General features: G+C 42.2%; 1 protein-coding gene across 4 annotated transcripts in view; it reads right to left on the reverse strand.

The window, feature by feature from the left end:
- Nucleotides 1-98: 98 nt before the first annotated feature.
- Nucleotides 99-12,462, reverse strand: part of LOC102796156 (serine/threonine-protein kinase WNK1-like) — a 32,439-nt gene continuing 20,075 nt past the window's right edge. For 2 of the 4 annotated variants that reach the window (XM_087843034.1, XM_087843033.1), the window contains 23 exons: nucleotides 12,206-12,425; nucleotides 11,987-12,088; nucleotides 11,467-11,803; nucleotides 10,651-10,784; nucleotides 10,261-10,326; nucleotides 9,861-9,896; nucleotides 9,309-9,428; nucleotides 8,968-9,066; nucleotides 7,754-7,833; nucleotides 7,507-7,666; nucleotides 7,302-7,418; nucleotides 7,104-7,217; nucleotides 6,973-7,021; nucleotides 6,732-6,875; nucleotides 5,654-6,606; nucleotides 5,483-5,554; nucleotides 5,246-5,338; nucleotides 4,817-5,135; nucleotides 4,460-4,637; nucleotides 4,178-4,371; nucleotides 3,918-4,058; nucleotides 3,292-3,521; nucleotides 99-3,158 (listed from right to left, as the gene is read on the reverse strand). In XM_087843034.1, the coding sequence (XP_087699160.1) occupies nucleotides 2,796-3,158; nucleotides 3,292-3,521; nucleotides 3,918-4,058; nucleotides 4,178-4,371; nucleotides 4,460-4,637; nucleotides 4,817-5,135; nucleotides 5,246-5,338; nucleotides 5,483-5,554; nucleotides 5,654-6,606; nucleotides 6,732-6,875; nucleotides 6,973-7,021; nucleotides 7,104-7,217; nucleotides 7,302-7,418; nucleotides 7,507-7,666; nucleotides 7,754-7,833; nucleotides 8,968-9,066; nucleotides 9,309-9,428; nucleotides 9,861-9,896; nucleotides 10,261-10,326; nucleotides 10,651-10,784; nucleotides 11,467-11,803; nucleotides 11,987-12,088; nucleotides 12,206-12,425 (4,321 nt within the window). In that variant the 3' untranslated portion in view covers nucleotides 99-2,795. The remainder of the gene's footprint in view (nucleotides 3,159-3,291; nucleotides 3,522-3,917; nucleotides 4,059-4,177; nucleotides 4,372-4,459; nucleotides 4,638-4,816; nucleotides 5,136-5,245; nucleotides 5,339-5,482; nucleotides 5,555-5,653; nucleotides 6,607-6,731; nucleotides 6,876-6,972; nucleotides 7,022-7,103; nucleotides 7,218-7,301; nucleotides 7,419-7,506; nucleotides 7,667-7,753; nucleotides 7,834-8,967; nucleotides 9,067-9,308; nucleotides 9,429-9,860; nucleotides 9,897-10,260; nucleotides 10,327-10,650; nucleotides 10,785-11,466; nucleotides 11,804-11,986; nucleotides 12,089-12,205; nucleotides 12,426-12,462) is intronic. The other 2 variants (XM_087843035.1, XM_087843036.1) reach the window with 2 other exon arrangements.

Genomic DNA, 12,462 nt, shown 5'->3' on the forward strand with positions numbered 1-12,462 from the left:
AATTATGACTTTGTTTAAAAACAAAACAGAATCATCAAACCTCTACATAACAAAAACTAACCATGATCTAATTTTGGACAAACACACATAAACGTGCCTTTTACCTGATTTCTTTTATTTTTTTTAAGTTTTGTACAATGTGAAAAACATACACAAAACAGACACTGGATCACAGGAAGTCAGTAAGGAGGGATCAGAAATAAGAGTATAACTGCGTGTCAATAGGCTCAAACAGTACTGTAGAGATCTGTGATAATTACTGATATAGCAGAGTAGCATATGGATGTTAACTTCTTGTGGGGAGGTTGTGCTGTACAGTGGTGCACTGGCTGCCATTTGTAAGATTAAACACCAGTAAAGTCGGCATGCAGAACTCATACGCTGATAGTCTCATACTGAAGTTGTGCCTGTGATATTAATGAATAGCAATTGAGCAGATCAACACTCATAAAAAGGCAAATAAAAAAAACAAAACAAATAATCCAATATCAAAAACATTGAAATCCGTAACAACCCTCATCAGCATGCAAATGTGTCCAATACCCCTCAGTCCCTACAAAACTTTGAACATTGCATATTCTGCATTGCAGTAACTTATTTTTTTCTCTAGAGAAGTTCAACTATTCATTCAATCTACAAGCAGGCAAAAAAACCAAAAATCACGATGACAGCATGGCACTCGTGAGGTGGTGAGATAGAAGTCGGGTTAGCGCGACAGAATTTCAAACCTTTGCGCAGCTCGCTCACTGCCCAAACAAGTTCTTCTATGAAAAGGTTTAATGATAAATCTGGAAAAGCAAATACCGTCCAAACCCGCGTACACGTGTGCCAAATACAAATACACGGCTGATCGAACAACCAACACAAAGGTAACTGTAGAGAGGAAAGAAACTGTCCACTTTACCAAGTGTGCTCTTTGTCCTGCATGCGGCACCTACCTCAGTTTTGCATGCTCTGAGCTGGCTGCATCTGGTGGTGTTTAAACTGTATACTGGTTTAGTAAACTGGTTTTCTGTAATACAGTCACAGCTACAGGACTGGATGGATCTGGAACTTCTCATTAGTGAGGATGCAAGGCACTAAAGTGTTCCTCATGTTTACAGGTTAGAGTGCATGTGCATTAAGAATGGGTCACAACGAACATACTCTAGTGAGAGCAAACTGAAAGCATTTACCTCACAATTATATTTACAATAAGAAAAAAGAAGAAAAAAAAAGCCAAAAAAAAGGAGGGGGGCAGGGCAGTCATAAAGAGACAAGCTTAATAAACTGCAGGATTATTCCTGCATGGTGAGTATGATACCAATAACAACCCTGCAATTGCACTTTTTTTTAATATTCCTTTACATGTTGTTTAACAACCTTTAATAATAATTACAGTGAAACAACATCAAAATCTGATGGCTGAATACAAGTCCATAAAGAACGTTGTTGTTTATTAAATATACGCATACAAAAAACAGACCACAGAAAGAGAGAACCCCAGACACTTGTGATTTCAGAGGCCACAGCTAGATGTTATGGGTAAAAATATCTTGGGACGTATGAGTTCAGTAACAAGCTGTTTATACATGTACTGTGCACCATCTAAGAAAAGAAAAATGGATCAAGAAGTGGTCTCGCTCCCCTCAAGAGTATGAAACCCTCCTCAAATACTATCCTGACAAAACTCTTACTTTGTATGATATGATAAGCAGATTAGGAACTGCACATATCTCACAGCTAAGCACTAAGTGAAGTGGTTTAATGTGTCCCTTACCGAAAAAACGAAAGAAAAAAAAAGGGGGGGGGGGGGGGGTCACCCTGCTAACACCTAATACTCAGATTGTGATCTACAGCAGCATCACCTCTTCAATTCTCTGAATGGTGGTCAACATCAGGACCACGTGTTATTATCTCGCAGATCTACTCGCATGAATAAATCAGTATAAGAAATCTGTATGATAGACAACTCGAGTCACACGACACCAGACTTTCACAGAGACATAAATATGTTTAACATAGAATCATAACCCAGTGAAGAAATGTCTATGTACAAAGCCAATGTGTTTCTTTTAGATTAAGGCCACAGTTACAAGGGGCAGTTTGTCGATTATGCTATTATTGCATTTTTATTGGGATGTATTCATACTGCTACCCTCCATCACACTCCTAACTTTCCAAGTCTTTCTTCTCCTAAGCATCATTCACAGTACTTATCCATCAGGGACAAACCAACTATCCCACTCTCTGTACACTCACATTCTCTCCTCCTCCTTAACAGACCACTTAACCTACCCTCCAAACCAATCCCAACCAGTTCGATGTATAGTCTGTGTGTGTGCACACAGATTTCTGTGGTTGACTACTGGAACAATCTTAAGTCCCAGCTCAGCTTAAAGTCCAGACAAATAAGGATATGAACCACAATCCCTCACCAACTTCTCCCCTTCAAAGATCGGCTCTCCAGCAACATCTTTGGCTGCTGTTCGTTGTGCCTTTGGGCCAATACGTCACAGCTCGTTTCCACAGCTAATGGCAGGATAAGTGTGAGACTTTTTGTGCTGTGGGTGTCTATTGCACTTTCCCTCCAATTGCCAGACAGACTTTGTTCTGCCTGAGAGGACTTGAACGACACAGGTCAGCTATTAAAGAAAAAAAAATACACAATGATAAAAGTTAAAAATAAAATGCACAATACCAAGCCAGTTAGCCAGTAAGCCATAAAGAGAGGCTGTGATCTCAGTCTACAACTGTCTGGTCCCCTCTGCCCTGTGTGGCCCTTCATCTCAGCCTCAATCAGGGCTCAGACTGGGTTACGTAGGCCTCAGGTTGGACCCTCCAGGGTTGACTGATTTCTGGGGGGCTGATGTAGTTCCCACTTGATAACCTTGGTGCAGAGATACTGGAGTTGCTGTAGATGGCTGGTACTGTGTTTGTAGCTGTCCCGGGTTAACCATCTGGCATGTGGGTGTGGGTCCTGCCCACTGAGGAGCACTGTACGAGACTGAAGTATATCCGTACCCCTGGGCAACTGGACCCAGGGAGCCTTTGCGAGGACCCAAAGAAGCAGAGGGATTGGTTGGGTTGGGGAGGTGAGTGGATGTGGTGTTGGAATGTGGTGGGCCGAGATAGCCTGGAGCTGAGAATTTACGGCCAATGTTGGCTGGAGGGATGATCTGCATTGTTAAAGAAAAATTGTTATTGTTCAATATGCACGATTGGTACTAAAAAAAAGTAAACATTAAAACACAGTCATGAAATAATACTTTCTTTTTTTTTTTAAATATTCAAAGAATACCAAATGCTTACATCAAGTCCCAACCCTCCCTGTGCTCCAGTTTTAGGGCCTCTCTTCCCCTGGGATTGGCTGATGGCATCCCTGGCCCAGTTATCCACCAGTTGGTGCAGGTCGTCAGTGAAGGTCCCCTTACCCTTCTGGGTGTTAGAGCCAGCAGGAGGGGCTCCAGTGGCCTGGGACAGGGTAGAACACTCAGCCTGCAAGTGTCCTGAACCATTTGTGGAGCTGATCCCACTTGATCCTAAATATATAGACAAGATGCATCAGATGTGCACTAGAAAATACCGTTTACATCATAAAATTCAAATGAAGCAGCTGACTGAGGGTGGCTGTAGCTCAGGTGGTAGAGCAGGTCATCTACTGATCGGAAGGTTGGTGGTTCGATCCCTGGCTTCCCCAGTCTGCATGCCAAATATCCTTGGGCAAGATACTAACCCCAAATTGCTCTCCGATGCATCCATCGGAGTATGAATGTGTGTGAATGTTACTTAGAAAAGCACTTAGAAAAATGTGCTGGTGTGAATGGGTGAATGTACAAGTTGTGTACAGCGCTTTGAGTGCTCAGAAAGAGTAGAAAAGCGCTATATAAGAACCAGTCCATTTACCATTTACTGTTAAAAGCTGGAGTTGCACATACCTGTGGAGCAATTGCTGAGACTTGGCATGGATGGAGAGGATGTGAGCTGTGACCGTGTTACAGACTCTGCTGCAATTTCTGAGGTCTCTGTTACTGAGGCTGAACTTTGCTTTGGAGGGGACTCTGAACCTTGGCTCTGAGCTGAAGATCACAATACAGATTAAAATCAATATTTAAACAAGAAAACACTGACACACTCAAAAAAAGAAAAAGAAAAAACAAGGGACGCATAACAAGAAACAGATTGTGTATCATATTACCTGAGTGTACAGGGCTGGGCTGTCCACTACTGCGAGCAGATTTGTGACTTTTGCTTTTTAGCCTTCGTCGTCCTCCAGGCATGGCCACAGCAGGGGAGAGCACAGAAGGAGGAGGAGTTTTTCCCATGCGAGTGAACAGGCCCTCTATCTCCTCTTTCTGACGAGCCTGCAAGGCCTGAATTTCCATCATGTGTCTGAGGAGAGACAGAAAATTAAAGCCAAATTTCCCCTGAGCTGTGAAGCAAAGTTTACATAAGACAGGACAACAAATATGTAACATACTTCTCCCTCAGACGACTGATTTCTTTTTGCAAGGCTTCATCATCAGTCTCCGAGTCATCATCATTCCCACTACTATAATGTGGATGTGTGACATGAGAATCAGAAGTTGAGGATGATGGTCCATTCTGCACGCTGCAGTCATGTGTTGGACTGGAGCTAGCTGCTGGACCAGGGGTCACTGGGTTAAAAAAAATAAAAAAATAAATAAATAAATACATGAAAAATAAAAGGTCATTACTGTGTTATAAATAGGTTAATCTCATTATCAATTGGTATGATTAAAATAACGGGTTATTAACATCAGTAGTTAAATAATTTATTACTTAATTTAACACTTTTTGTGAACCTGCTGCACACCTGTGACTGAAAATCGTCCCACTTTAGAGCCAGTGGCAGCGGTTGGCTCAGATGTTGCACTGGTGCTCGTGGACACTATGAAGCGCCCAATAGTGGTGGGCTGACCCTCAGAAACAGAAGTGCCCCCATCGACAGCATTAACTTCATTGAGTCCTTTAGGCAGAGGAGTTGATCGGTGAAAGGTATTTTCTGGACTGGAGGGAGAGGAAGAGGTGGAAGAAGAAGAAGAGGACGTTGAGGACGGCGTCTGGGAAGAGGATGAAACGACACTGGATGGATCTTGAGCACTGCTGGTTGCACCATCAGGAGCAATAGAGACCTGAGTATGAAGGAAGAGATCATTTTAATAAACTGAGCTTGATGTTTTATGGGATTTAAGCTTCTAAGAATGAATTAGGCATATTAATTTAAGCTGGAACTAAAACTTACTTGGAAACGTCCTACAATGACACCATTGCCTTCCTGAACCGTCTCTGGACTTAAAGCTCTTCTCAACTGGGCATCCAAATTATCCAGGGGTTGCTGTGGTTGCATAAAAGATATAAGGAACACGTTAAGTAGTACATCAGTACCCTATGCTAGTTTAAAAAAAAAAAAACAAAAACAAAAAATAAATCAACAGAGCTAATGGCACAGGAATCATTGCAGAGAAAATGTAGCCCTAACCTGATTTGGTCCAGGAAATGGGGGCACATCAGACGAAGTTGTAGAAATTTGGTCAAAACCTCCAGGCAAAGTCTGCATGTCAGCATGGAAAATTAAAACATAGTTGTTATGACACATCATCAGAATAAAACAGTGAGTGATTTATTTTAGGATGATGTATTATTCATTAACCTGTGCTCTGGGCTTCGTTGGAGGAGTCTGGGCATGTCCTGCCACAGTTACAATCTGCCCTGGAGTGGTTGTCGGGCCCAGAACACTTTGTGCCCCAGAGGTGAGGGGAAGATTAGAAGGGGGCACAGGGGCAGGTCCGGGTGGAGGGGAAGAAGTCCCAGTGGGAGGAGAGGAGGTCCCTGCATTCTGACTGGAATCCAGTGCTGAAGAGGCAGAGCTCTGGTCTTTAAAAAGAGACCGAAGCTTCTGCTCAAGGGCATGGATGTCATCTCTGCCAGCGGTCTTTGTCTGAATCTCAGCCCCTTCTGACTCCACTGGCTGCTGCTGGGCTTGGCTTTGGTTGGTGGGGAGTGGGGGCTGGGTGGCTGTATTCTGTGGTGCATGGTTGGATGAATTCACCGGCTGAGAACATGCAACAGCACTATTAAATGGCTGCTGCTCTGGTGCAGGAACACTTCCAGTAGTACTGGATGAGCCAGAGGAGATAGAACTATTGCCCAGCTGAGATCCAGTTACTGCAGGGACAGAGGGCTGTGTAGATGGAGGAGAAACAGAGGAAGGAGGGACGTTAACAGCTATTGGATACTGTGAAGGGGTCGTTTCATGGGAGGACTGAGGTGGTGGACTGCAGTCACTCCCAGCAGTTTGGGGTGGCACAGACACTGGTGTAGGGGAAACCCTCCCAGGTGAAGCTGACGAAGGTGGCGAGGATGCTGCACCAGACTTCAGAGAAGGAAATGTGGGAGTTGAGGTGGAAGCTACAGACTCGACAGAAGTCGTGATATTGTTAGAGCTTGGGGCAGCCTCGGAGTGGGGAGTGACTGATTCTTGCTCAGCAGCAGAGGCATCAAATGTTTTGCCTTTCTGAATACGAGTCTGCTTTACTTCATTAAAGGCCTGCTGGAGAGTTGCTGATGGAGCAGAGAGAGACAGGCCCAATGACACCAAAGGAGCTATAAAAAAAAGAAGAAGAAGAAGAAGAAGAAGAAGAAGAAGAAGAAGAAAAAAAGAGGATGAATTGTAAACAAAAAAGACATTTAAATCGAAAGCTACAAATAGATAAATAAACTCCTTTCACCTGTAGCAGGCTCTTCTCCAACTGAGGTATTGGTTGAAGCGCCTCCAAAGAACTGTTCTCTGAGTCGAGACTCTGGCACTGGGCTGACGATAAACCTACGTCCTGCTGAATGCACCACCTGGGCTGTAGTGCTGGGGGAAATACCTGGGGGTGGGGGGGGGTGGGGGGTCCAAATATGAGTGTAAAGTCAAAAACGAAAAAAAGAATTGAACAAAGCTATATTTCTGACACGTTTGCTTACCTGGTAGCATGGGAACAGACAACTCAGGTTGTTGTTGAAGGTCGCTCATCTGCAAAGAGAAAGAATCATAGTGAGGGTTCGCAGGCAGTCATAGTTATTCACCTAACAGGAGACGTGTAGTGAACAAATACCTGAGGAAAGCTGTCCTTCATGCGCTCTCCTTTCTCATCAGCCATTTCTATGACCTCACGGATATGGTCAATGAATGATTCTCGCTCAGTCTCCAAGATGAACTCACTTTCAACCTGGAAAAGAAAACGGAAAAGATCAATAGCTCTGAATAAACTATGTGAATATCTTTTGAGTGACAACTAAAGAAGCACTACTACCATAATCTGGGCAATTTCTTCTGGATTATCTCCATCAAGATCAAATCTGAAGGTCACCATCTTCCTGTTGTGTGTTTCCAGCTGGCACTCTGCTACTCTGTCTCCCATATTAGAGATCTGTGAAACATTTACTTATATTAAAACTGTTCAGTGACTAAGAGCTTAAAAAAAGAATATAAACATTCTCATTAGTTAAAATTCTTACACTAAGAACATTTAGCTTGGCCTTTGCCGTCTTCTCATGGCGAGAGCGACTGCGTACAGATCGCCGCTGTTGCCGCTTCAGCGAACGGCCCTCATGGCGGCCTCCTGATGTAGAACCATCATTGCCATCACTAAGACCCGAAGCTGCATCTGACGGACAGCTAAAACACACAAATCCACAAAAGGAAGGTTTTACAAGCTGCGCATTGCTGAGAAAACCAGACTTTTAAAAATAACTTGCATCTTACCTATCTACAGACGGTGGTGCTAGGGAAGAAGATCCCACTGGCTGCTCCACTGGTGTGGACTGAGGAACACTCACAGGAGCCTGACACACAGGAAACATTAAGAAATCAAACACTTCACCTCAAAAGCAGGTTCTAGTGCTGTTTGGCACAATACAATTTTGAAGGGGTTACACAGCATCAACTCTACACCAATTTAAATCATATCATCCACTAGATGGAGCTCTTTAATCTGGTGAAACATGCAACTGGCAGTTGCAAGAGACTCCATTTTTTAGCTTTCAGGTGGAGTGTAAATACTGCTGTGATATGGAGCTTTTATTTCAGCTCCTATCTGAATGTAGCCCTCTGTCACTGCTGTGTTTATATGGATATTAATTATGTTTAATCCCACTTACAACTAGGGCTGTGTGATATGAGGAAATATATCAGATGACGATATGAAAACATCTATCATTTCATATTACACTCCATTGTTTGTTTCATGGTGTCGCAAAATACACTGTTTACGGCCATTTTTTCTCTCTCTTCTACCACCTATTCAAGAATCATGTGAAAGAGTATGGAGAGAGTTTACAGATGAGAAGCAAAAAAGAGCCATCAGGTGCTCAAAATAAACTATATAGTTTCATGCATTGGTCAAAACACTTAACTCCAGGCACACAACGCCCAGCTGAAAACACTTCACACAAGTCGAGTTCCCCGAGATTCACACAATTTACAGAAAATGCACTATTTTGTGTTATATATCATTATTGGGTTGAGAAATGTCTTATATTGGGATATGAGATTTTGGTCATATCACACAGCCTTACTTCCAGCCCTGGAAATAGTCACAATACCATTTTGGACCAATCAAAGTTTTTCATTGATTACTGTATACCCCTGTACTGCTTTCATGGAAGATTTAGAGATTCATAAAAGCATTTTAGCTTTCAGAACCTTAATCTTAAGTTGTATTGTGTTATTTACATTTGTTCTTGATTTGGTGATGGAGACAAACGTTGTGGTGCTTCATTAAGCAACACCCTACTTAAGATAATGTTAACTGATACTATGGCAGAAACTACATGAATTTACAACAACAACAAAAATAAATAAATAAATACTTTTGAAAAATGAAAATGGACACAAAACATTTAAAGGAACAGGAACCAGGTCTGAACCAAATGGTTCATGCCTGACCAAGAAACATCAGCATACACAAGTCAGAGTACCTGCACAACAGAAAGGCATGAGGCCTGATAGAGGAAGTATAGGTGCTCTGCGTTGAGTGGTGGAGACAGGGTAGGAGTACTTGGATCATTGGCCCAAGACTAAGAGTCATGCAAAATAAGAAACATGCAAAGGAGAAGAAATGGGGGCAGTTGTGGTAATTAGAGCATTCAGAGAGAAGAAAGAAAAGGCACAAGAAAAAAAAGAAAGAAAAAGACATAAAAAAATGGACAAAATCACATTTATACTATAGTTTGGTGAAGCAAAACAGGACAAGTTGGAATGCGTCTTAAAATAAGTGAGCTGCTGCATGTTAAAGAGCAGCAAGGGAGGGAAAAATCACCTGTAAATGCTGAGCTCCTGTCTGTGCCTGTGATTGTAGAGAGCTCTGTGGAGCACTGGTGCTCTCTGACTGCTGCTGCGGGTGAGAAGATGGGGCCATTGTCGATTGTTGAGAGGGAATCTAAATGAACAGATCACATAATGATACAGGGGAAGAAACAGGATTTAAAAAGGTAGGTTGAGGTAAAAGCTGATACCATCAGACTGGCATTAAGGCAACTTCCTGAAAGTCTGGTTTCTCTACAATCTAAACCTTTCAGAGATTTCCTATGGGCTCTTTTGCTGAGTGACTTGTACTTACCTGCTAAGTAACATAGCTGTATGAATCAGGTTAGTTGAATCAGGTGTATTATTTGCCACCACTAAAAATTCAACTCTAAAGTGAGTTTTGCAGACATGTTAAAGGTCTTTTATTTCGCATTATTTTTTTCTCTAAAAACCCGCTACATCAACCCTACCAGAGCCTGCCGTACAGACCAGTACTGATAATAAGTGCATTTTGCTTTCCACAACAAGTTGTCTGAAATACTGTGGGTGTATTGTATTCATCTACCTGAGGGGGGAGCGATGATTGGTAGTAAACTCCATACTATAAGAAACAAAACATAGCAAAGTGTAAGAGTAGAAAACCCGAGAAAAGAAAAGAGACGTAAAGGAAAAAAAAAAGATCAGGCCAGGAAACTCTCAGCTCTGCTTTCGCAGCCACCCAACTGAAGAATATAGGCTTTAAAGTTTAACTTCACACAATGTGAGTGAGTATCTTGTTTTTGCTGACTCTGACAGGTTGAAGTTCAGATTTGCAGGTGTGATACTGAAGTGTATCCAGGGCGTTATGCAGAACCTGATATTAACACAAGCTTTGCTTTTATGGAGGATGTCAGTGAAGCAAAAGTTTTCATGTAGTGTGAAGTTACTCTTCAAAGACATTTAGACATACACTAATAGATATATACCTGTGCAGGTGTCACTGGGACGGACTGGTTGGCATTTGGAACAGGAACAACTTCAGACTGACCACCCTGCAACAGATAAAAGCACATGTTCTAAAAATTAGAAAAGCCTAGGACCCTAAACTGAATCATGAACACATGCATGTGAATTCTAGACACACTGCAGGTAGGCCATGTGACGGCTGTCTACATGTAACGGGGAAACGTACATTCAGCAGGGGTAAGGGCAACAATAACAACAACAACAACAAAAAGGGCCATTTGGGATATGGGAAAAATAGATAATCAATAAATAGAACCCCAATCTGAAACGTAAACATTTGGTTTAAAATACAGACAATATTCCCAAACAAAATCACCCACAACACACATTATTATGCACTCATGTCTCACCACTGCCAGCTGCTGTTGCTGAATTGGATCACTCTGTGTCTGACTAGTGGAAGAGCTGTAGGATACTCCAGACTGAGAGGGCTGAGCCTCAGTAACAACAGAGGAACCTGCTAGTCTATCTCCCATGTCCCAAGCTGTGAAAAAGGGACAAAAAGGTTAATTTATGAAGACTCAAGATTGTAGAATTATTTAAAGTAACAATGTTTTAGCCATTTTCCCTTAAACAACAGATTCAGAATATGTTTTAATAAATTAACTTAAGTACAACAACTTCCTTTTCCTATCCTATCAGTCATGTCTGTCCCGTCTGTAACAACTGAAAATAAAATAAAATAAACAATAACAACAAAGGTTGATCAAATGGACCAATACGGCAATGCCATGATGATCCATTTGGCAAAGTAAATCCATAGGGTATCCTTGTTGGTCTTCAGACAACAATTCTGACAGCTAAAGAACCAAATGGGACAGGCAAAAAAAAAAAAAAAAAAAAAGTACAACAACTAGTATACGTAGTGCATGCACAGGGGAAATACAATACTATTCTGAGCTCCTGAAAAAAAACATTGCTAGGTATGCTGTGAAATTATGGTTATGTATAGGCTCTGCAGCAGGGGACTGGTGCAACAAGGTGTGATTGCATGGAGTCATGAGGACGCAGGAGCGCAAGTGGGGTACTAACTAAAACCAAACTGGTTATTATTCCTCTTTTATTTGCAGGTAAACAAAAAACTGGGGCTTGCTTGACTCCGTTTTTATACTCAATATTTCTTTTCAATACACTGAAGTGTTAAGTGTTGTTACTTTGATACATACCACCTCCAGTGTGCTGCAGCTGCTGGTCACTCTCTGGCTCTTCGGACTCTGGCTGAACAGCAGCTAAGCTCTGATTCTGTACTGGGATTTGCCCAGTTGTCTGGGGAACATAAGAAACGCCCTGCGATTGAGGAGTGTTGTAGTTAGACGTCTGAAGGCCCTGTTGAGCTGCCGGTTGGACAGACATCTGTGAGCTGTGTTGGTTAGGCTGTGGAGGCATGTAAGATGCATGCTGTGAAACGGGCTGTGACTGAGTCGCCTCCATGCCAGACTGTTGGCCTGTTTGCTGTGATTGCTGTTCTTCTTCAAGCCTTCTCTTCTCCTGATCTTCTCTGACCTTTAAAGACAGGAGAGAACACATAAAATCACCCAGAAGAACCCCACCTTGAAAACACTAAAGCATATCACCTAGATCATGTGGCTGAGATTAAAAAAACAAAAAAACAAAAACAAAAACAAAAAACTAACAAAACCATGCACGTAAACAGTGACCATAACAGTAGATGGGCTACGATCATACCTGCTTCCGCTGAGCCCTCTTAAGATTGATTAGAGAAACTCTGTCTTTTATGGCTTTCGCAATGGTCTTGTGGTCACCTTCACACACATAACCAGAGTCAACCTATAACAAAAATGCGACAAAAGGTTCATCAGTAAACGTTTAAAAACTGCAAACAAACATATTGTTTGTCATGCACCAACACAATTAGTCTGCCTAGAACATTAAAGCTCAATTCACCATTTCCTGAGCCACATCCTCTGGAACATCTTTGATGAGGTCAAAAGAAAACTCAATGGCTTCGCTGTCTTTGTACTTCCCCTTGAGTTTTTTTACATCCTCAATTCTCAACCACAGCTTAATAGCTTGCATCTCTCCATCCTCCTCTTCTGCCAGCTCCACACGCACGCCTGTATCCTCCTGGAAGAAGGCATGGTTCAGCAAGTCCTTGATCGAGTACCTAGACAAATGAAACAAGCAGTGAGCAAAAAGACATT

Source organism: Neolamprologus brichardi, chromosome 7, assembly GCF_056152115.1.
Source record: "Neolamprologus brichardi isolate AB-2024 chromosome 7, ASM5615211v1, whole genome shotgun sequence".
NCBI classification, from domain to species: Eukaryota; Metazoa; Chordata; class Actinopteri; order Cichliformes; family Cichlidae; genus Neolamprologus; species Neolamprologus brichardi.